The following is a 23961-nucleotide window of genomic DNA, read 5'->3' as shown; positions in this document are numbered from 1 at the left end:
GGACGAGCAAGCCAAAGCTCCGGATGCGCTAGCCCCAATTATCCAAGCATCACAACTTCTACAGGTAAGGAATGATGTTGAAGTTGATGTTTTAATGTTTTAATAGCGCTGTCGGCATCGTTAGTGATTGCGACATCCACTGTTTCGATAAGACGAGATTGAAGATAATACTTAAACAAATAGTTTTAACCTTTTTGGAAAAAAAACAAAATGAAAACCAAGTGTCTCAATCAGGATTGAAATCAGACTTGGACAAGTTTTTGACCAAAATTCCTGATCAACCCTTCATTCAAGGGCTAGACAGAGCTGCCAACTCTAATTCGTTGCTGGATCAAATATTATATCATTTGAAAGCTAATTACAATGGGATTGATCTCTCTTGCATCTTGGAAGTGCTGGGCATCCCACTCCCAGTAGCGGTAAGGAGACCCGCAAGAAAAGTGTCGAAATTTTGGCCTGCCTTTCGTCCAAGATAGCTCACCCGGTTAAAAGGCTCCGCTCATTTTAAGAAAGGTGCTTATTTTAGTTCTTTCTATGGACGTCACTCTCTTATCGGGAGTGGTTGGATTCACTCTTTGACCCCAAGGCTGGAAAGTTTTTGTTTTTCACTCGTTAAAATGAACGGGATAAAGTGTCTGAGATAGGTATTTCGTTACTAGGATTGATGAGAGTGAAAATTAAACCCATTGAAACATGTTTGCAATAGAAAAAAAGTGAATCAATAATTGGCAATTCTCACCCTTCACTTCCTCTTTGTTCATTTTTTTTATCAGGCCCGTAAGACCGATGAGGACGTTCCTGTTATCTGTGGCATGTGCACGTCCCTTAAGGTGTCCCAAATCATCAAAATCCTTAATCTCTACACTCCCGCCGACGAATACGAGGAGAAGGTCACTCCGTCGTTTGTGCGGAAAATCCAAGCCACCCTCCAAGCTCGTGCGATCCAAGAAAGTCAGCAAGCGGTATGTGTGAATTTGATAGTTGCCGTGACCGTGGCACGGCGGATCGAGACTTTGAGTTAGCGGCTCCGCTTCCCTACCGCCAAAGCAAACACAGTGGAAAATTCATCCCATGTATTTTGTGACTTCTTATTTCAGACCACGCTACTCATGGATACCAAATTCTCCTTTGCCGTCCGATTTCCTTTCAATCCGTCGCGAATTCAACTGGAAGAGCTAGAAATTCCCGAAACATACAACAATCTCCATACCATGTTGAAGAAGGTATAGAGTGGGAAAGTCAAAATGCTGGCGAGCGGGACAATCCGTCGTCATTTCAGGGATTCACGACATTCTCGAGGTGATAAGCAAACATTCCTTCCAAAAGGCCCTATCTACTAGTAACTTATTGAACCTGAACTACTACTACCATTACTACTTCTATTATCATTACTTCTATTGCTGCTACAACAACAACAACAACAGGAACTTCAATCGCTACTATGATTAACAGTACCTATAAAGTTGCATTTCAAACCAACTAAGAGATTCCATGTCTGGACCAAACAAACACCCTACTAGAATGACATCAAAATTATCTCGCCAGATTCGTAGTCGCTTTCCTGTATTTTGTACTACAATTATTATTTTTATGATGTTTATGCTCGGCTAACCCTATTATATTACTACTGCATTTGTTTTTATTCATATATTCTATGCATTTCGTGGCATCACCACGATTTTCATTCAAATAGAATGTTAATCCCAACTTCTTGCGGGACTTGATCATAGTTACTACTCGTTCTTGTTCTGACTAACCCAATGAGGGGAACTGAATTGATGGCGATCGAGGGGCGGCACCGGGGGAATTTCCCGGGGGCCAGTGGAAATATCATCTCCGTTGGTGGGCAAACTAGAGCTGGCCCAGACCGACGAGGACGAGGGCGTGGAAGAGCCGCGAATGGGCGTGACATTAACGGTTGAACGAGGAGGCGGTGGCGGCGTCGCCAACACGTCTTTGATTTCGCCCGTCGAGGCCGCATCTGGGTTGAGCAACTTCAACACCTCGTCAATGGCCGTAGCGCCGATGCGTAAGAGAGCGAAGTGAATGCCGTATTGAAGCAGCAGCGCCCCAAAGCCTTTGAATAGCCCTGACCAGCCTTCCTCGTACAACACGACCGACCAGCAGTCCCAAAAGCCTTCGTAGCGGGTCAGAATCGGAATGACTTCCCGACCCGAGTCCAGGTTGTCGATGATGGTGCGGCAACCTTGGAGATGCAGACGATGGAGTATGGTTTCCACCGGGAAAAGCACGACATCCGCGGCTAAATGGCCCAACAACACGGACACTTGCTCGTGGTAATGGGTGGTGACGGTGGGCGCGGCCGGCTCTTTAGCAATGGCGCCCTTGGACATTTGCACGCGTTTATGATGGCGTTGACAGGCGGCCAAAGTCAGACCGCGGCCAATCATGAACAGCACATAATGGCACAAGCCGTGCACCACGGTGGACGGGATCAGGATCCATACGGGCAACATCCGACTCGAGTGGGGCGCGGCGTAGTTGAAGAGACGGGCCAGGCCTTCCTTGAACACGTCGAGCACGCCCGGACGCTCACTGGCGATCTCGCTTTGCACACTCTCCACCAAACTGGCCGAGTAGAACGGCGTCAGCACGGCCAGGGCCACGCCTTTGAGCAGCAGGTGTTGGCCCAGCGAGCGCAAAGAAGACCGGCGATCCACGGCTTTGGGCCACGGCGTAAATTTGCTGGTGCAATCTTCCACGGCCAAGGTCAGTCCGCGGACGGTCAGGGTGGAGCCCAAGCCCTTCCACCAAGCGCCCGTGCCTTGCCACCGACTCACTTGCAGCATGACGGGCACCAACGTCACGGGTGTGTGATGAGCCCGCACCGAGGCCGTGTGGACCTGACACTGACGACGGAGCACGATCCACGGGTGCGACACGATATGCTCGACCAACAGACCGGCCAAGCTCAAGCCCAGCCCGGCGTACTTCTCGTGGGGCGGACTGCCCGGGGCTGAGGCGGGCCGGCTCAGACCAGGGGCCGACGGGAGCCGTGGGCCAGGGCGCGGGCTTCGAAAGGCACCGGCTCGGCCACCCCCCGTAACCGGGTCCGACGTTCCACTCCCAAGGAACGGTGGCATGGACTCGGGTGTTTCCGGACCGGGGGGCCACACTTCGGCCAAGCCAGCCATGGTGTCCGGCGGGGCCCACTGGGCGGGGGGCTCTATCTATGAGCGGCGAATACCTTCACTGACTCGAATGCCGGGCGCCTCCATGGACACGAGCCATGATCAATCCATCCATCAATTAATCAATTAATCCATCCATCCACCAACACGCTTCTTTTAGATTGAGGCAGTGCAGTCCATACTACTACGTCCATACATGCACTCGAGGCCAGTGACAACGATCAGGATCAGGATGAAATGGCCAAATTGGCCATTGGCACCTTTGACCTCAGCCCTGTGTTGTGTTGTGTTGTGTTGTGTTGTGCAACAAGGATGGATGTATGGACAATATTTTAGGCTCTCACCAGCTAGGCAGTAGCTTCCAATCTATACTTCCTATCAGCCACGGAGACAGTGCTGCCANATGGACACGAGCCATGATCAATCCATCCATCAATTAATCAATTAATCCATCCATCCACCAACACGCTTCTTTTAGATTGAGGCAGTGCAGTCCATAAAACCAATTCTAGACATTCACCGCCAAATATATTTTTAAAAGCGGCAAAAAAGCGCCAGATACTCTCTCTCCTAATATTCTAGGGCACTTCAATGTACAATCAGATATTTTTCTGCATGAATTGAATTTACAGGCCTTCCATTAACTATTTGTGTCATCCACAGAACTTTCTTTCACCCAGGACTATTATAACCAGACAGTTTAAGACTGTGGAGCGTAAATTAACAGAGTTGCAGATATTTTACTCTGCCCTGTGGATTTTACAATTCAACTACTTTGCATCTCATAAAGCAATACTGGGGTTCATAGTTTTAAGTGGATGTAGAGGTGTACTGTTTGAACATATTTCACGCATAAGAATGTGAGTGACGTGGTATCTGCCGAAAATTATCTTCAAACATCTTAGAATCTATGACAGAAAAAGTTTTTCAACTCTGAAAGCTTGCATAGTAGCCCTGCATGTTTGTCTATGGTTTGGTGTTTCTAAAGAGGGGGAACAGGATGGGGACATTTTTGTAATGCTGAATCAAGTGAAAAAAGTCTGTTTATTTGTTTATTTGGCCATTGGGCCAAAAAATACATTGCCGTTCTGACCAAAATTGTGCCACATCTGATGCATTTATTGAGAGAACAGCCATGAGAACAGTGATTGCCTCCATAGTTGAAAACACCAACTTGAAAACCTGGAAAACCTCTAATGAAAAAGTAACGTATGTACTCTACCTGCACCAAACACATAACTATGTTATTTCTGGAGAAATAAATTGATGATAATACAAGTGATGCATGATTCACAATTCAATTTGTGCCCAAAAGAGTGCAGTACATTAATCAATTGCTCTGAAGTATGAACTTGAAAGTGCGATGAGATATATTGCCGAGGCACAACTTACATTCTTGCAAGGCATCCTCAAAGCTGAGGAAAAATATACTAATTTCCTCGATATTTGGGTCAAAAAACGCTTAAAGTCAGTCAAAACGCCAGTAGCACGCTTAATTCAGCCTATCCGTCAATGTTCAAAATTTCCGGGCCACACAAAGTTCAAAAAACGGCCAAATTCATCTTCCCAGCTAAAAGAAAAATCTCCCTGCCAGACAGAATCTAAAAACGCCAGAAGTAGCAAAATCTGGCAGCACTGCTCAGAGATAGATCAAAATAAGGCGCACGCAGCCTGTCAATCCAGCCAATCACGCAACCTAGAAAAAAGGTTACATTTGTATGCCACAAAAGTGGACATCTGGCATATTTAGGACGCCTCTGCCATAGAAAAAGCATATTTGGCATGTTTTTAGTCTGGCATGATCTGGGAGTCTACCAGCCAGGTTTTTAAAACTGGACAAATATGTTGCCAAATGACACTCATGTAAAAGACGCGTCATCTCCTTTTGCCTGGTTCTCGCTGATTGGTCCAGAGCCGTCACGTGATAGTAGCTGATCATGGACGATAAAAAAAAATCCCAAGACAAAAGTTTAGATCACTCGGTCTTGACCCACTGTATTTACGCCGATTGCTTGGGCAATCATTTCGTTGATCCCCTTGATTATTTTGTGAGTGAATATGACTTTCATCTCTTTGTGGACTTCACGTGGTAAGAGAAGGGTGGGGCATGCTCTACCCTAGAACATACAAATGGGATCGAACTATCAGCCAGATAGCACATTTTACAGACAACCCACCCAACCTGACCAGCCAATACCAACCAATGACAATTCTACTTAGTAAAGGTTCTTCTTGGAGTGTTTGGCAGATGTGAGGCACAACTTCATTGATTGTGAACCACCCCTGACTACGGCTGAACTCAGAGGATCAAAATCCCGTTCATTGCCTTATCAAGGAAAATGCAAGATCCCTTCTGAGATTTGGCGGTCACGCACCTTTGTCCGGCTCCCAATTGTATTGTGCACCCAAATGAAAAAATCCAAGCTTCACTTCACCTTCCTTCTTCAATTCGACCAGCCACATAGGAAGCAATCCTCTTTGTCTGATGTTGAACTTGGCAAAAATTGCCAATGCAAAAAATGATTCTGAGAGGATGTAATAACAGCCAGTGCTATTAGAAGATTACCATTGTCTAGTCCTCACCATCCATAGATGTGGAATCTGTACATCAGTAACAAAATCCATCTTCTTATTTCTGGTTGATGGAGACTAAATTCAATCACTTCATTTTACTGTATTGCTTATTAATACTGTCACTCAAAAACACGTCTTTGGTCAATATTTGTCAGCTTATTTTGAGCTCAAAATTCTTGGTGTTAAATAATCGCGCTGTATGAAGGGACGTTAAATGATTGACCTTGCTCACTCTCAGGTGTTTTCTACTACTTCCACTAGTCCACTCCTGGCTGGTATTTGCTGAAATTAAAACAGAGTAAGGTCAATTTGCTTACATTATTAGTGGCCTCCAAACTTAACTATTTTGCGTTTTCACGAGCTTTCAGCAACATCACATGGGGTGCAGCGCTAACTTCCACCTCTAGACCTTCTATTTTTGCCCAAATACGTCAATTATCTCGAGAAAAAGCTGACAGCTACCAAAGTCTAGTTTGAATAGTGGGGAATTTAGGTATTATTTGTATCTCCAAGTCTCCATGGGTGTTGCCTTTTCATGTGTTTTAAAAGCCATTGGGCGATGTGGCAAGCAATAATGCTCAGTAAGTAATGATCCCCATAGGGAATTTTAATGTTAATTCCGTGGGGAAGGGCATATTCCTAAAGGTGATTTGGCAAGAGGCTATCATGAAATTCCAATGGCCATGCGCCAAGGAGGGCATTCCAATGACTGCTGTAATCACATCACTTGGGCTTTGAAACTTTTTGCGAATGCCTAATAACTTTCCAACGTGTAATGCCTGGCATGCTTCATAGATGTCCTTTCTTATTTGTGTACTTGGGCGTTACTCTTGGATAGCCAAATCTTTTGCACCTGAACATTTAGATCTTTTCAGGCTAGTTTGTCAGGCTCTCCAAGATGATGGGGTGGTCCTTCAGCCAACAAAATGCTTATTGGACGTGCCAGAGTAGATTGTTATCAAGCATAACATCTTGACTAGACAAGAGTCAGCCACTAACTACAAAGTGGGTGCAGTGAGGGATTGTTCATATGAATTTGATTGCTTGAATATAGTTTTTGAGGATTGCTTGAATATAGTTTTTGAGCACCATTCAATTTGTTAAAGAACAAGTGTAATTGAGATTTGAATTTAACCGAGACGTCTTTCTTCATTTTGAATGTATGGTTTGTCTGAATTGGTACAAAACATATTTGTTTGTTCACAGGAGAAACACTGCTTCTTCAGTTTTTTTGGGGTTCATCGTGTTTCACCATTGCATTGCCTATGTTGCTAACATTGAGATGACGCATCTTTCTTTCAGAATATTTAGCCAAATGGACACTAGGACATTTCTTTCATGTTGCCTTGACATGCTGGATGGAAGTGCAAAATCTCCCTTGGCCATATACGTATCATTGGGATCTACCTCTTTTTGTCTGAGACAACTACTGTATGCTTAAAGTATTCTTTTCTAAGGTGTGCTAAACCATCAAGTAATGTTATTCTTTGTCTACCCCAAGGATATTGTAAAATAAGATTTTCAATCATAATCAAGTCTAGTCACACCATGGATATTTTTGGCATGATTTACGGTCAAGCCATGGTTTCCAGGAAGTTCTGGCCATTCTGTCCGAAAGTGTTACATTCCTGACATGTCCAGCTGTCTTAGAAGCAATGTGAACAAAGCCAAAATCATATCCCCAGGTAGTGTTTGTAGGTTCAAACCTTGGTGTCAGGATGTAAACTTTGATGTCGGGGAGACGTGGAGTAGGTCCTTGGTTCCATTCTCTTCCCTGATCTTACGCCAAAAGAAGACGGGGGTTTGAACCTTCAACACTTAGGGAGAAGATTTTTGACTTGTTTGCGCTGCCTCTTAGAATGCTAGGCTACACTAGTTCCTTTTGCTGATCTGTCTTTGCAAGCTGAAGGAAATTTGTTTTGAAAACGCTCATTTCAAAATATATAGGATATACTATAATACTTCCAAATGTTAGTTTCTTTTTCAAGGAATTAGTACATTTAAAGTCAAGTTAAGAACATTGTAATGCCGTAGTCGCTCAATTGAACAAAGATTTGACTTATAAACTGATTTTTAGTTATCGGATATTTCGAAAATTTATTTCTAAAATCATTTTTTGAATGGGGCACCCCAGCATGGTTTCGTGAGTGCATATATTGAGATGCGATTTGTACCCAGTTGCACCTACTGAGAGTATCAGATAGTTTCGTGAACGCACATTTTGAAATGCGACTGGGTAAAATTTAGTACTATCGCATTTCAAAATTTGCGTTCACAAAACCACGTGGGGGTACCCCATTGGATTCGTTTTGGGAAAAAATTGAAACAATTTTGCCCATCCAGATTTACTTACTTTCGGATTGTCTGCTGATTGTTACTCTTTCCCCCTGGAGCATGAAAATAGCAAATATGGGATGTTATTTCTTTCTAGCATGTTTTGTGGCATATTCTGGTTTGAATCTGGCATGCTTGGAGCCCAGAGACATGGCAGCACTGTTCTCAAGTGCTCTTGAGTTAAATTATAAGGCATTAACAACTAGTACTAATACTTCTTCTTCTTTAACATTTTTGTGAGACATCTCTAAAGCAATTTTAAGGCCTTCTTGCGGATTTTCTTAATACTGCTGGGAATGGGGTCCCCAGGAGATCTAGAAGAAAAATATATTGATCTTATTTAGCTTTAAATTGATTTAATATCTATTCCACCAATGAATTAGAGTTGTTGGAAATGACTCACCCTTGAATGTAGTGTTAATGAGGAATTTTGGAATTTTGTCCAAGTCTGACAACAGACTGCCACAGGATCTAAGTGTGGAATTTTGAGTAAAACATAGTGCCGCAACCATGATATTGAGCATTTTGAGGAAGAAAAACATTGCAGCCAAGTTGTACCGGACATAGGCGGAATTGGTCATTTGATTCAGTTTCCCAGCTTGTTGAAGCAAATTCTTATATTGAACCAAGAGTTTAGCACAGTCACAGAACTGCACAAAAAATGTCATATTTTTGAGTTTTGTAGCACAACTCACTCAATAGTTGAAAATTCAATTGTATTCAAGAGTTAGTGCAAGCACAGATTGGTTTAAATGTTTGTCTTATTTCTCCCTCCTCAAAATGCTGGAAATCATTGTGTTGCCGCACTACCCTCTTCTTGAATTTCGTTTGCTTCAAATGCCCTATTCAATTAAAACGCACGTTTAGCCTCTGCGGTCACTACAATTGGCCCTAAAACCTGGGTTGAGACAAAACTCACGGATGCAAATGAAAACGTACCATATCAGATACCTTTCGTACCTTCTTTGAATACTGTACATACAGTCCTGATGTCTTTAATCTATCCCAATACTTTGATTCCCTTAATGTTCCTGGTAAAACGTCTTTGGACCTGCTCGACTTTTTGCAAACCTGATTGGAGCCCAAACAAGGGAAGCATATTCAAGATACAGCTGAACAACCGACTTGTTTCGAGTTGGCATTTGTTATGTTCCTAAGTACACACCCCTAATCCAATATACATGGAGGGTTGTATCTTCACGTCCATTCAATTCAAGATCAAGATTAGGAGAGAAAAAGGCAGAGACAGAGAGAGAGAGAGAAAGAGAGAAAGAGAGAGCAGGACAGCTGCATATGCGCATGTGCATGCAATACTAGTCCACACCAGCATTGTGAAACTATCGATAGATCCAACCACACGTTAGAAAAGCTTGAGCCACCCTTTTAACTGAAAATGATCATTGAATTCTCCATTATTTTGGAGGACTACGTCTAAATCCTTTACAGGCGAGACCCGCTCAATATCTTTAACTTCGCCATATACTAGTGGAAATTTAGTGACTTCAACTCAAAGGACAACGCCATTGAACTTTTCATTGATAAATGATGAACGAGCTTCTTTTTTTTTGCTATTTTTATGATGGTCTAATTTTAGCATTTCTTTCCGAGCCCTGGTTACATGGAGCCCTGATCACTTGGCGTGAACCTTTTCTAACCTCAAGCACTTATATTCCCGTGGGATGTTGAAGCGCGCTTTCCTGGCTGGCACTTAGAACCAGCGACCTCGGTTACGTTCAAGAGCCAGTTCGATTGATCGACGAAACAACCTTCATCATCTTCGCCATCTGAAAGAGCGCACAAAGTGCGGCTTATTCCATGGAGGAAAAGGATATATACGCGTACATGCATTACATACAGTATAAACTAGCACACTCTATGACGGTAATCCTTGCCTATTGCGATCTTTATTTCAATCTTAAAAAAGCACTGCCAGATGGAGGTATTGAAAGAAACAGAAAGAGCAAATGGCAGGTAACCAGAACAATGTGCATTTGATTTACCCAAGCAACCCTGAATTCCATTGCGGTATTATTTGATTGCATTTGTACCTTCAGTTAAGTTCCTTGGGCAAGCAAATAGCTAATATAGCTAGTATGGTCACAAGCCCATTGATTTTTACCCAGACTTTCAGGGGAGAGCTTTATCGGCAAACAAAGCCGACCATCTTTTTTTTTNACAGAAAAACAATAATGTAAAAGCGTAGCAAGGTTCTTTTTTGTTTGGTTTTTTGTACTATTAAAATGAGAGGTTATAATTCGTCTATTTATTACCTTTCAATTTTTATATGATATTTGGTCTACCAACGAATTTGAGTTTGCAGACCGAGCTAGTCCTTGAATGTAGGGTTGATGTGGTATGCTATCTATTTTCACATTTTCCAATTCTTCCAATAGGCAATGTCATTCTTTAGTGTCAGTGGTTTTTGGCCGTGGGTGTTATTGGCATCCAAAAGTCTTGTTTAGAAAGGTTGGAGAGGATAATTAAACTGGGGACCTCTCTTTCACGAGGAAACTGCATTAGCCATATATCCTCCATCAAAACATGGACTTATGATGGCGGGAATTGAACCCACAGCATCTGGGTGAGGGGATTTACCTTGTTTTTGGCACTGCGTTTTTAGGGACTCTGCACAATGTCTCAGTTTGTCGAAAAAAATACAAATATATGTTTTGGGCCTTGCCTAAAATAAAAAAAATGTGACAAAAAGAGTATAAGATATGCTTAAAATGAAAAAAAAACATGTTTTAGGACATAAACTTATAATGCATACCGCCCACTTTCTTTGGCTTAATTTTGATAATCTTTTTCTCATTTCAGAGCCATGTTATAGCTTATCTAAAATCAATAAACATCATTTCATGACTTAGCAAGTCTAAAGTAGAGAACATTTATGAGTACATCTACTGAGTTTTTTTTACAAAGCTTTCAGGTCTGACTGACAGTAAATCGAGGTTCAAGGTCAAATCTTATCACTAGACTTCGAAAAAAGAAAGTTGCCTCTTGAGCCAAAATTGTTTTTTTAAGTTGTCAAAAATGCGACAAAAGTTTTGTGACCTAGCTTGGCTGCGCCACAATCGTGGTAAGAACTACCATGCTTTTAGCAATTGTTCGCCATTTTAGGGCAACGTTCGAACAACTATTTTAAACCATTCAAGTCCAGAATGCATTTGCTAAAGATAACATTACATGGCAAGTGACAAAAATATGCAAAAAATAAGAAAAAGATTTGTGGTGCCAACATTTTGTCTGACACTTACTTCATGGTAGTACCAGAGGGCGCAGTAGCATCAAATTCCAAAGCTTTACATTTCTCTACAGTAAACAATTGACTCTCTTCTGGTTTTTGTGCTGAGGTTACTTTTGTTCACAAAATGTTTTTTTTTATATAGATATATTTTTCAGATATAGCTCAAGTGCAGGCTCTCTTTTTCTAGCAAACTTTCCCCAAACGAAAAAAAAGAGTTGAGTTTGATACATTCAATTCGTTGGTAGACCAAATATTGTATAAGTTTAAGTGCTAACAACTGGTCAAACCATAATCTTTCATACCGGGGATTGCAAATTTTTGCAGCAATTAGTACAACCAGTGAAAACCCAAACCAAAAAAATTGCGAAAAGGTTCTGGCTCAGGGGATTTCAGGGGAAAAATGACCCCAAAAATAAAAAAAAAATACTTTTTTTCAGGTTTTAACTTTTTATTTTTCGAGGTCTACTTATCACCCTGTAACTTCAAAACTTTTTTGGCTCCCTCTATCAATGGATATAAAAGAATGTTATCAAAATCTCTACACCGTTGCGTGATTTTGGCTGCCGGAAAGCCGGAGTTCAGGTCTTAGGGGGAGAGGGAGGTCGCCGTACCGGGAAATGGAGGCCAACATGCAAACCAACGTTCTAAGTCAAAAGAGGGGTGAGAAGGAACACCTTTTCACCATTTCATCAAGAGCCATAGGGAAAAGCGGAGCTAGGCGTGATAAATATAATGATTGGGATCCGTCAAATAGGCAATACTCGAGACACCTACTTCTTTCCTGATCTTAACCACAGCACGCTTCTGCTTTTTCGACAGGATCCAGGTCAAAAGAATGAGTCAAGGATCCTTGAATAATTCCAATCTAAACTTACTTGTAGCATCGGGCTATTTATACGTTTTTTAACTTTGACACTACATCTCCTGGATTTCGAACAATGCACCCGTTTCTTCTGTTACATCATTACCTTCAATGGCTCATGGCATTTCAAACTTTCCATCTTTACGGGGGTGGGATCCGAATGGCGCTCTTTTCAAAAGTCTGTTGTTCCTCCTCCATAATCCCTAGGACCACGAAACTTCTCTTGCAAAAGGTAGCAATTTTTGGGTGAAATTTTAAAGCCATCTTATTTCAAGGAGGTTGAATAGCGTTGCAACCTTGTCTTCAATGAACTGCTTGAGGGAAAACTCCAATCTCTTTATTAGTAAGGATACTATTTTGGACAGACTTTGTTACTCTTATGAACTGTTTTGTTTGGGCCTAAGATGAATCTAAAACAAACAGACGTGTTCATTCCAACAGATTCGAACAAAAGGTAAGAGCCTGACAGGAATTTCCATGTTTTCTGCCTTTTCAATGGCTTAAATTATTTGATGAATCACAACTACCAGATCTTTGACCCAGCCTTTTAAACTCATGGGACCTTTTGAAACGGTAAATCAAAAAATGACATCTATTCACTATCAATTCGATAAAAAGGCAAAGACAAAAGAGTTCTTGAGTCCCTTTCCAGGAATATTTCGTTACATCCCAAATTGGTGAGACTACTCATCAAGGAGAAAAACCATCACAGCCAGTTTAACATTCGCTAATTTCTCAGTGAAATAATGATCCCCTCTGGCCTTTGCACTTTGGTGGTTGCAGGCACAGAAGCAGTAGATGGTGGTAAATCCAATCTCATTAGGCACTAAAGATCTTCCATCAAGTAGTAGTACTAGCTCACTTGATCGGTCCAGGAGTTCATTAGGAGATCGTGACAATGTCTGAACCAAATCCGCCAGTCACTTCTTCCTGTTAGTGTTGTTCAATGCTAAACACTCAGAGTATCTCACAGACGCATTCACAAGCGGGCATTCATTGATCCGTCCGCCTTCAGCATTGTACCTAACTGAAGTTCTGAAATTGGACACAATGGCAAGACATTCCCAACCTCCATGTACTTTCACAAAGCGATTTCTGCTTGGTGCCTTCAAAAGTAGATGGCCCTGCCCAAATGAATGTTTTCGCTTGATTGTTGCTCCAAAGGCGTGACACTGCAATTTGGATCCGTTAAGGTAGAGATGTCCCGATCCCGATACATTTCGTCATCCCAGGATAGTTTCTTCACTCGCCGGGGGATCGAATTTCGAGGCCATTCAATTCGACTGAGGTCACGATAAGACGAATGTTTCAGCGTTTCGGTCAACGATCTCTTATTCGATGCGTAGGTGTCAAACCAATCCTTCGATATTTGAGTGGACACGGAGCTGCCTGAAATGACACTGGCGGAGCTACCGTGGTGCTTGGGCTCGGCCCCATCAGGATGGGAACTGATCCTGGTATTGACATTTGAACTCCGTGTAGAAGATGATGGCGACGACAAATTTCGGGAGGGCAACCCGTTTGAGTGGATGGACGGGGTGGGTGGAGGTGGGGTGGAGCTGGCATGATTTGCTTGGCCTAAGGTGGAGTACAAAGGCATAGGGGAATGTGAGATGCGGATGATGCGGTTTTTGCCGTATCGCTGACTGGCGCTCCGAGGATTGAGAGGATTCAAAATAACACTTCCTCCTCCGTCTGCTGATCTTTCATGGGTACGATTGATATGTCGGTTGGTTTCCTCATAACCATTGGACTTGAGTTGAATTGTGGCGAGGTTGCCTTCGCTACTGGCTCGGTCCGATATGTTCGAGTGAGGTCGGTCATTGAAAATGAGCTTGGGATTGGGCTCAGGCCGACGCAATAATAAAGGCGGATGATTGTGGCCATTCTGAAGCGGGTTCATATGCGTCTTCTGGACCATGATGTTGTCCCTGCTCCCTGGGGGACTGGTTCTGGAATATTTTCGCTTGTGCTTGCAAATATAAACCATCAGGGAGATGATGATAATAAACAGGAGAACCAGGCCTAAAGCTAATCCCATCATAACTTGAACTTGATTCAGTTTGGTCCCTTCGAGACCTGACACGATCCCTGAGGGAAAATGGACCGCAACTGGCACGGACGAGGAACGGGGTGGAATACCAGAGTCCTCAGCCACAACCACCAAGTGGGCATCGGTTCCATTCAGGTACCTGAAAAGCAAACCATCACCGTGGTTGATCATAAAAATTCCAGCACACAAGTTATTTTAGAAAAAGAAAAAAAAGTCAAGTGGCTTACTTCATGTCTTGTATGGCGAGTTCGGCCCTGGAATTGATTCGAAACAATCGAGCGTGTGGTCCCTTGAGTTCCAAAGTCACTTTGTCACCTTTGTCTCCGTCATGCGCTTCAAGACGACCCAAAATAAAGCCTGGAAAAGCATCCTCTCGGGACACAAAGAACTCGTATTGGGGATACTTGAATCTTGGATCCCAATCGTTGATATTCAGGACGGTCACATTCACTCTGGCAGAGTCATTGTTTCGCCCATCATTGGCATGAACAATGAACGAGTAATTTTCAACTTGTTCGAAATCCAAGACTTTCCGCACTTTGATGTCCCCTCTTTGGCTAACGCTGAACTCTTTGTCCGGCAAATCGGACAACTCAATGTCAAAATGGACTCTTCGATCCGACGGCTTGTTTGTCAAAAGAGTCAGTATCACACTATTGAGGGGGACATTCTCCAGGATCCTGACATCGTAGCTCTTTTGTAGAAACTGCAGTGCGCTATCAAAGATACCCCCTCGAGACACTGTCAATGTTGTGATGGCATATCGGTCCAGGTTATCAAATTGGGTGGCTTTAATGATCAGGGTAACCGGGCGCAAGAATTCATCATCGGGAATGTCTGATTTGATGTAGATATGGCCGGAATTGCGATTCAACTCAAAGTACTTGTACTCGTCGGAATTGGCATTAAACGAGTAATACAAGGGCGATCCCAGGCCTTGGTCCTTGTCGAAGGCTCTCAAGTCTTGGGGCTGGACCATAAGCTTTTGCCCTTGAGTGTTGGTCTCCGGTAGTAAAGCGTGATAACTTTCGTAGAAAAAACTCGGATTTTGATCGTCAGCATCTTGAACGTTGATTCGAAGAATGGATTCACTCTCTTGAGGGGGAGATCCTTGGTCCCTGGCCACGAGGCGCACTTCAAAAGACTTGGTGGTTTCATAGTCCAATTGTTTGGCCAGGTAAAGTGTCCCTTCCAAAGGGTTTAAAAATGTCAAATGATCAGAGAATTGACCATCTACAATTGAGTATTCAATGGTTGAGAATGGGCCAGGTTGGTCTTGGTCTTCGGCCATAATCTGGGTAAAGATGGCAGATCCAACTAAGGTGAGTTCTGAAATGTTCAGGCTATAAGGTCCGCCTTTGAAAGTCGGTGCATTGTCGTTTACATCCGTGACCCTGATGTTGATTGGAATGGTGAAATCGGGGTCCTCGGTATTCAATCTCTGACAAATCACATCGACAATCACACTAGAAGGGCCAGAGACGCCTTCCTTATCGAGAGCTTTGGTGAGAATCACATTTTTTGTGCTCTCCTCCACGGCAATGGGAACATCTTCATCGTCTTCCAGAGTCAACTTAATATCTTTATCAATTTCGCCGATGACTCGTAAGGTCCCAAGAAGGCTACCAACGGAAAGAGATTCCTTGATGAAGAAACTTTCGGTGGCTCCCCCACCGTCTAAGAAGCATCGTGCATCCTGTTCTCCTCCCACAATCGAGATCATTTGAGAAAGTGCCATCAAAAACACAACTATGCCATGTGGAACCAAGCCCCTGCCGCGAAAAGAGCTTCTCTTAAGTCTGTCAATGGCGCTGGGAAGGGTGTGGCAGCATTTCCTTAAGATTGTCATGACACTAAAAACGGGTGATGTGCAAAACGATTGAGTGAATGTATCCAAAATGACAATGTCGGTGGCGGTAGTGGTGGTGATGATGGTGGCGTTGGTGTCTTCACGGTTTTTGGTTTTCTCGTTCATAATCCATACTACGAGGAGAACGAGGTGCAAGAGGACTCGTCCCACTAGGATGGTAGCGATGATGATGATGATGATCAAGAGGAGGATGACTCGCTCTAGTTGATCTGGCGTTCGGAACTCGGCGTTGTTGCTGTTGTTGTTGTTGTCGATGGTGGTGGGTCGTTCCTGTGCCACTAACAGTGGAAGCAACAGTTGCTTGTTCCAGATGGATGAGTATACGTACACTTAACTACGGTAGTAGAGACTAGCCCACTAGTCAGGCACGATCAGTACTCGGGATGGAGGTTTCCTTCGCAATGCCAACCACCAGATCGCCTCAACACACCCCTTCAAATAGCAAAATTTCAATTGGTCATAATTTCACCGCACTCGGTCATTTTGTCCAGAGCCTCCCCGACTTCGCACCGCCTCTTCGATCAATTTCATGGACCTAGATTCTCAACATCGAAGGACCAAAGCGAACAACATAATGTATCACCGATGACCGAACCCCACACTTTCACCACTAGAATTATTCACCTTGTCTGTCAACTTTCCGAGAACCAGCTCACACGAAGAGGAGACGACACGTGGTTTTATTTTTTTCTTTCGACAATGAGAATTCAACCATTTTAGGCTTTTCAATGTCAGATGTCAGCGAGTTGTTGATTTCGATCCGGCATTCTCGGATCAACTAAAGTGTCCATTAGCCGGTCCCGCGTGCCTCGCTAGCTTTGATCTTGCAACTGGTTCCAGTCCATCAGGACCGAGTGAGCGCTCCAAACCATGGCCGTGCCATGCGTAAAGTAACATGTAGCGCACACATATACCTTGTATATGCTATACCAAATGTGCCTCTGTTACCATTCTGTTCTTCGACTTCATCTGTTATTAGCCGCCCTAAATAGAGTGGTAGCGGGGAAGGAGCTCCTCCGTCGTCCCCTTAAAAAGTGCTTTACCTCGTAGAAGGTCCGTCGAGGGCAGAGAGTCGGAAGTTTTGAGAGTCGGGACTGCTCCCCCTTTTCTGGGTTGTCGATCCAGTCGATCGCCACATCGGACCAAGGAGATTCCGACCGGAACCAGGGAAGCAGAACACCATTTGAAACACGTCCTTTCCTCGAAGTGGAGTCCAAGCTAGGGAAGGAGAGGAAGAAACAGACGAAGGTGAAAACATCGAACGCCCACCAGCACTAGCTATCCATAATTGCATGGCATACCACCGACACAAATTCATTGGTTAGTCAGGGAAAGACGGCGGAGACATCGAGTACATCAAATACGTCCATCAAATAAGTAACCATCCACCATACAACTTTGGATAATCCTGGTTGACGGTGGTTAAGCAAATCGAGGAGCACCTGCCCCTAAACTAGTCACTTCCGTTCAAAAAACGGCTGGGGGAGAGGAAACTCTCCCTTTTTCCAAGTTGGTCTTGGCCCGCCTCTGAATTTTCTATGCATTGAACGAGTGGAGTATGTACGTAGTACCTAGTAGAACGTGAGTGATCTTCATGCAAGTAGAGGTCTCCGCATCATGGGTAATGACTTCCATGGTAAAAGTTACTTACGGGCGATCCATGTTTGATTTGCAATTAAGAAATCCATTATACATTGCATAAGTTACATAGCCGATGGCTAAAACTAGTCGTGTAAAATTAGGCACACGAGTAATTGTCGAAGGCCGGTTGGAAAATTCAGGTTTCATGTTATTTGTCAAAGACAAGTTTTTTTTTCGGAATCGCCAGCTCTCATCACAAAAATACCATGCTAAGATTTACGTTGACATCAGCCTCCTGAACTAGATTTCAGGGGGTAGTTGGTTTGTATGTTGACTATTTGAATGTTTGAATGCATCACTTTGTAATTGAATTATGAATACTGTCTGTGCCTCGTTGCTTTGTTGATAAAAAAATATGATATTATAGAAATAATCATAACTGGGGATTGTGCGTCTGGCGGCCTTGGCACCCCTTTCTACCAATCGAACCATTCCATGCTTGACTGGAAGGGGAAATCAACGTCCTTGTCTCGTTTTCAATTGACACGTCACGTTGGCCGAGGGGTGGAGGAAACGTTAACTCGTATGATTTGGACGCATGAGGAATTTTTGGCGAAGTTTTAGAAAAGTACATATTGAAAGTGACAATAGATGACTCTTTGTCTCATTAATGCCACCTTAAGTATTTCCTTCAGCATATCGACGTGAGTTTTTCTTTTTTAAATCATTGGCATACTTTTGATTCGCCTCAAAACAAGCCGGTTTGTTGCTCACATCGATCAATTTCCTTACAATCACAAGACAATGAAAAAAAAATTCATTCGGACATCATTTTCCGTAGGTTTCGCTGGTTCATCATATAGTCACTGACAACAGATAGACCCGAAGGAAATTGTCGGCAATCTCATCTCTTAAGGGAAGTGATATCATTCTAATTAAGGCCGGAAATGAGAAAATATCATCCAGATTAGTGTTGATTGATCTAAACGTCATTGTCCCCGCCCTTCCATCTTCGTCGTCGATCAGCGGTCTCCTAGTGCGTAGTAGATCCGTCGTGGATCCGTCGTGAGAGCCAGCCAATGCCAAAAAAGGACTCCCAGGCATTCCAGTTCATCGGGATGAATATTTCAGAACACTATTATGAGTGCAAGATTACCCAATTGGGCCAGACGAAAGCCTTTCCCCTCGGCTCATCGGTTCATGGAAGGGGGCCACGTGTATGCGTCCATGTGTCCGTGATGATCCGGCGGCGGGAATTCAACATTGAAATTGGAAACCAGGGGCAGACGGGGGAGAATAGACCTAGGGCAGTACTGAAATGTGAGCAAGTACTGCAACATCATTTACCTATGTCGTACCTACGTATAATAATACCTCGTACCTTTTCATAAGCGCCAGAGACGCCCCCTGATACTGATAGGTACCGAAGAGCGGAAATTCGTTAGGGTTTGATAGCCCTTGGTAAAGGCCAAGGTGTCATGCTATTATTAGTCAAATCAAAAGTCACAGGGATATAAATAAGGGAGAGCTGGACCGATGGAAAGTTTTACAAAACTTTATCATGACCTTGTTGATCACAAGCTTGACTATATTTAGAGTTCAATCACATGAGATTGACGAGAATATTTGTGCGGAATTTTGAGTTCGATTGAGGAGAGACGGATTCCACCCAAAAAGTTCAGTTTCAAAGTTCATCAGCATGGCGTTGTTGAACGCCTGTAAAATATTATCGCAAGTGTTGGCACTCTCGCTAATAGCTGTTAAACCATCGTGCGGAACATTATTTGCCACCAAGTAAGAGGTTACGGCAACCTACAATATCTCATGCAGAGTCAAGAAAAGTGGGTCATGTATGTCACTCATGTCATTCTTTTCTTTCTACGTAGTCCCAAAATTGAAGTCAAGGATGGGCATCTGACCATCCAAACTCCAAGAGACAAGAACCTGACTCTAGTCGTGAGTGGATCAGGTCAACTTAACCTCTTGGGTGATCCCGGCTTTTTATCCTCGGGTGACAATGATCTGGGGACGAGCGGCAATTTGGAACCGCGAGTTGCTCGTCTCGAAACCAGTTGGGACGATGGAGCCATCTTTAATACCCGACTACAAGCCATGGAGGAGCGAATGCAACGACTCGAAACCAATCGAGGCCAAGAGGACCAAGAGTCGTCAACGACAACAATACGGAGACTAAAGCGTGATGTATGAGAGAAATTCTGACTCTTTTCAAGGGGTTTTAGTTGCGTAAAAGCACTGAAAAGCCGAAGGTGTACTTCAAATGGGCTCTTTAAATGTCCAGGTCCGACGCATCAAAAACCGCTTATCGACCATTATAACGATGATCAATAACAACGAATGCAATGAGGCGAATGTCTGTCAAAATGGAGGTACTTGTGTGGATACATTCAGAGGCTACTTTTGTCAATGTCCAGATAATTGGGAAGGGCAGAATTGCGAACGAGATGTGGACGAGTGCTCGCATTTTGCCAACACCGATCTAGGATGCCAAAACGGGGCCACTTGTCAAAATACCCCGGGATCCTACAGGTAAAAAGGGGTTTCGAGGACAGACCCTCAACGAGATGACCTAACTTATATTGATTGCTCTTATTGTAGGTGTCATTGCCCTCCTGACTTTTTTGGAATCCACTGCACGCGTAAACAAAACGATTGTACCTCTGGCTCAAGTCAGGAGCTCTGTGGTCATGGTGTTTGTGTCAATCAAGACTCAGGATTCACTTGCATTTGTGACCAGGTACAACGCGAATGGTTCCTCCGATCCCGAAAGAGGACTCAGGTCATGAAAACCGTCTGATGTGTTTCAGGGCTGGACTTCTGCAGAATCCTCTCCGGCCTGTTCGGTCGATGTCGACGAGTGCACAGCATTTAACCCGCCTTGCTCGAAAAGCCCCCTGGTTCAGTGTATTAACACCCCCGGGGGATTCCAATGTGGAGCTTGCCCTCCCGGTTACACGGGGAATGGGTTCTATTGCGACGACATCAACGAATGTTTCACGAACAATGGGGGCTGCAGTTTGACACCGAGAGTTGATTGCATCAATACTCCGGGATCGCGTACTTGCGGCAGTTGTCCTCAAGGTTACCAGGGCAATGGGCAGACGTGTGTTTACATGGGACCTTGTCACGTCAACAATGGCGGGTGTAGTCCTATGGCGGTCTGTTTTGCAACTGCGAACATGGTTCAATGCTTCTGCCGGCCAGGATACCAAGGCCTCGGGGTGGGACCCACGGGGTGTCTCCCAGGCTCAGATGGCAATGCACCTGGTCCAGTTGTTCCTCCGGGTGGCGGATCAGGTGGGGTGGTCATGTCGCCTTGTGCTTCGGGTCCTTGCCGCAATGGAGCCACGTGCTTTCCATTGGCAACCAATTTCATTTGCCAATGCTCTCCCGGCTATTCAGGTAATTGGAGAGAGAAGAATCTGTGACCAAAGTATAGCCAGCACACCTCAAACACAAAATGAGCCCAATTCATTTTTTTTTCAAGGTCTAACTTGTATCGAGGAGATCGACGAGTGTGCGTCCCAGCCGTGCTACAACGGAGGCACATGCCTTGATCAACTTAATGGCTATGTGTGTCAATGCAGTGCAGACTTTCAGGGAACCAATTGTCAGGACCAAGTTCAGAGTAAGTCGTGCTTCAAAATGCCAAAAGTAGTGATCGTTTGCGATCATTGTTAATGGTTGTGATTGATGGCTAAAATTTTTGGCTTTCTTCGTCACAGGTTGCGGGGGTTCTTTCACTGGTGACGTTGGAGCGATTGATTTTCCACATGGGGAGACAACTGTCTATGATCATGACATGAGTTGTATTTACACGATTACTGTGTCCAATACAAAAGTCCTCAACATCACCTTCACTCAATTTAATCTTGAGGAGTCCACAACATGCTCTTATGACTTCTTACAAGTAATCGATTTGAATCCTTACCAAGTTGGTTGCTTTTTTTCAGAGTGAAACTCAGATTACTTTTGCCGTCTTCTGTTACCCCAGATACGTGATGGGCCAGATTCCACTTCACAACCATTGGGCAAATTCTGTGGCTCCACTCTGCCTGGTCAAAATGGAACCCTCATCACGAATCAAAATGCAGTGCACATGTGGTTCAGGTCCGATAGTTCGTTTGCTCATCACGGTTTCCAGCTCAAGTGGAACGTTACAGATCCCGTCTGTGGCGGACTGATTCGGGACCAAACGCATGGGACAATCAAATCCCCCGGCTATCCAGGACAGTATCCTCATAATCGGGATTGTTTCTGGACCATCTATGCGCCCTATGGGAAGAGAATACAATTTCATTTTGCTCATCTAGCTATTGAAACGCACGCCAATTGCAGTTACGACTTTTTGGAGGTATGTACTAGATATTTTGCTTGTCCATCTCTAAGTTGTGTTGGCGTTCGAGTTCATCCCCCGGTTGATATCAAGGTATATGATGGGACTCATCACACCCCGACTCAAGATTCGTTGGGTCGCTTTTGCAACTCGACCTCACCTCCACCCGTGTCCAGTTCCAATTCGATAGCTACGATCCATTTCCATTCCGATAATTCCCTCTCAGATGATGGATTCCAAATCTCTTGGGCTGCCGTTCCAGGTGAGCTTTGTTACCGCCATTTCACGCTGCATTTGATTACAGGAACGCACGTACTAAGCTGTATGTTCCCCTCATTTTCCACCAAACTAGGCATCCCGGGGTGTGGTGGTCTCCTTACCGAACCTGAAGCGGAATTTAGCTCACCCAGCCATCCTCAAACGTACTCGCACAACCTAAATTGCGAATGGTTAATCAGGGTCCCCATAGGAGACACCATAGAGCTCAGCTTCTTTTTCCTGGACATCGAGTCCCATGCCAATTGTAGGTACGATGCTCTGGGCAAATTTCCAGTGCTTTGTAAAAGACACTCATACCCATACCCGAGTTTATCAATTTACATCAATTAAACAATTACGAGTACTAGCATGATTGATATTTTCTCGTTACAGATACGACTTTCTGGAGGTGCGCGACGGTAGCACGCCCGATTCCCCATTGGCTGGAAGATACTGCGGAACCACTCGCCCCCCACGATATGTCTCGACCACCAATACACTCTTCATACATTTCAAGACAGATCAATCGATAACTGGGATTGGATTTCGAGCGAAATATAAAACAGGTGATGATTAAACCGAGTAAACTACTTGAACGTCCTGTTCATTCCCATGTTTCCAGTTTGTGGTGGCGAATTTACCAACCCTACTGGCATCATTAGCTCTCCATATCATCCGAACAACTACCCAGGAAACCGAATCTGCCAATATGTGATATCTCAACCCATGGAAACATCCATTCATATTGAATTCATTGATTTTGACATTGAAGGCAGTTTTCAGTGTGTTTACGACTATTTGGAGATCCGGGATGGAGACAACGCCAATTCCACCTTGCTTGGTAAATATTGTGGCGATCCCACTCAAATCCCAGATCCCGTGGACTCAACTCACAATTTCGTGTATCTTCGGTGAGTAAAAACTTTCACCGTGGAAATTAGTTCTCCTTTGATAGTTGAAACCCCACTGAACGTCACTGTCATTGGGAAAAAATTTCAGGTTTCAGACCGATGGATCGGTTCAGAATAGGGGATTTAAACTCAACTACACCACCTCCGACCTCAGGTGTGGAGGGATTTTGAAAGCCAATCATGGTGTGATCCAATCTCCCACCGACACAGAAAACTATCCCCACGGAACCACGTGCAATTGGATCATTCAGGGAGAACCAAGCACCATCATTCGGTTGACGTGGGTATCGTTCATCTTGGAACGCCATTCACGTTGTCGATTCGATTACGTCGACGTGTTTGATAACAACACTCAAAACAACGCAGGAGGGCTAATTGGACGGTAGAAAAAGCACAAGCTGGACCTAAACCGATATCTGGCCCCGAGACATAATTCCGACTTCCCGTTTTAGGTATTGTGGGAACACGCTTCCACCTACGATGACAAGCACTGGATCCAGCATGAGCATTGTGTTTCGATCGGATGCCAGTATTTCTCATGAAGGGTTCTTAGCCACCTACTTGAAATTAGACTCGTCCACCATATGCGGTGGAACATACTACACGCTCACCGGAATGTTGCAATCCCCAAACTTCCCTAATGGATATGGACACCTTTTGGATTGTACTTGGATAATTCAAGGCCCACCTGGTCAGCAGATCATGCTCAATTTCACTCGTTTCCATTTGGAAAATCACACAAATTGCAATTATGATAGCCTTGAG

General features: G+C 44.0%; 4 protein-coding genes and 1 long non-coding RNA gene across 6 annotated transcripts in view; 3 read left to right on the top strand and 2 right to left on the bottom strand.

Moving 5' to 3' along the window:
- The window catches only part of LOC131891421 (unconventional myosin-Va-like), a gene marked incomplete at its 5' end in the record, with an annotated part of 7977 nt that extends 6248 nt beyond the window's left edge, over window positions 1–1729 (top strand). The window contains 3 exon segments of the mRNA XM_059241017.1: window positions 1–64; window positions 774–962; window positions 1098–1729. Of these exon segments, the coding sequence (XP_059097000.1) occupies window positions 1–64; window positions 774–962; window positions 1098–1229 (385 nt within the window).
- Window positions 1617–3504, bottom strand: LOC131891495 (mitochondrial outer membrane protein SLC25A46-like). The gene has a single exon (XM_059241127.1). It carries the CDS (start codon window positions 3153–3155, stop codon window positions 1734–1736), a length of 1422 nt encoding a protein of 473 aa, XP_059097110.1. The 5' UTR covers window positions 3156–3504; the 3' UTR covers window positions 1617–1733.
- A 1557-nt stretch (window positions 3505–5061) lies between these two features.
- On the top strand, window positions 5062–9945 carry LOC131885354 (uncharacterized). 2 transcript variants are annotated; one of them, XR_009373830.1, is made up of 2 exons: window positions 5062–5200; window positions 7029–9945. It is a non-coding gene; the product is annotated as an uncharacterized LOC131885354 (long non-coding RNA). The 2 variants fall into 2 exon arrangements; XR_009373828.1 differs by having other exon boundaries at window positions 5062–5241.
- Window positions 9946–11731: 1786 nt separating this feature from the next.
- LOC131885917 (protocadherin beta-12-like) lies at window positions 11732–16109 on the bottom strand. The gene is made up of 2 exons (XM_059234126.1): window positions 14450–16109; window positions 11732–14361 (listed from the first exon to the last, which is right to left on the bottom strand). The coding sequence occupies exons 1-2, from the start codon at window positions 16069–16071 to the stop codon at window positions 13278–13280; spliced, it is 2706 nt and encodes a 901-aa protein (XP_059090109.1). The 5' UTR covers window positions 16072–16109; the 3' UTR covers window positions 11732–13277.
- Window positions 16110–19344: 3235 nt separating this feature from the next.
- The window catches only part of LOC131877972 (cubilin-like), a 28394-nt gene continuing 23777 nt past the window's right edge, over window positions 19345–23961 (top strand). The window contains exons 1-14 of the mRNA XM_059224190.1: window positions 19345–19467; window positions 19560–19875; window positions 19973–20220; window positions 20290–20428; window positions 20499–21093; window positions 21179–21319; window positions 21417–21601; window positions 21686–22045; window positions 22121–22289; window positions 22380–22554; window positions 22679–22851; window positions 22908–23196; window positions 23285–23578; window positions 23649–23887. Of these exons, the coding sequence (XP_059080173.1) occupies window positions 19373–19467; window positions 19560–19875; window positions 19973–20220; window positions 20290–20428; window positions 20499–21093; window positions 21179–21319; window positions 21417–21601; window positions 21686–22045; window positions 22121–22289; window positions 22380–22554; window positions 22679–22851; window positions 22908–23196; window positions 23285–23578; window positions 23649–23887 (3418 nt within the window). The 5' untranslated portion in view covers window positions 19345–19372. The remainder of the gene's footprint in view (window positions 19468–19559; window positions 19876–19972; window positions 20221–20289; window positions 20429–20498; window positions 21094–21178; window positions 21320–21416; window positions 21602–21685; window positions 22046–22120; window positions 22290–22379; window positions 22555–22678; window positions 22852–22907; window positions 23197–23284; window positions 23579–23648; window positions 23888–23961) is intronic.

The sequence above is a fragment of the Tigriopus californicus genome, chromosome 1, assembly GCF_007210705.1.
Source record: "Tigriopus californicus strain San Diego chromosome 1, Tcal_SD_v2.1, whole genome shotgun sequence".
NCBI classification, from domain to species: domain Eukaryota; kingdom Metazoa; phylum Arthropoda; class Copepoda; order Harpacticoida; family Harpacticidae; genus Tigriopus; species Tigriopus californicus.
Note: the sequence above shows the minus strand (reverse complement) of the source record. Positions and strands in the feature narration are given on the sequence as shown.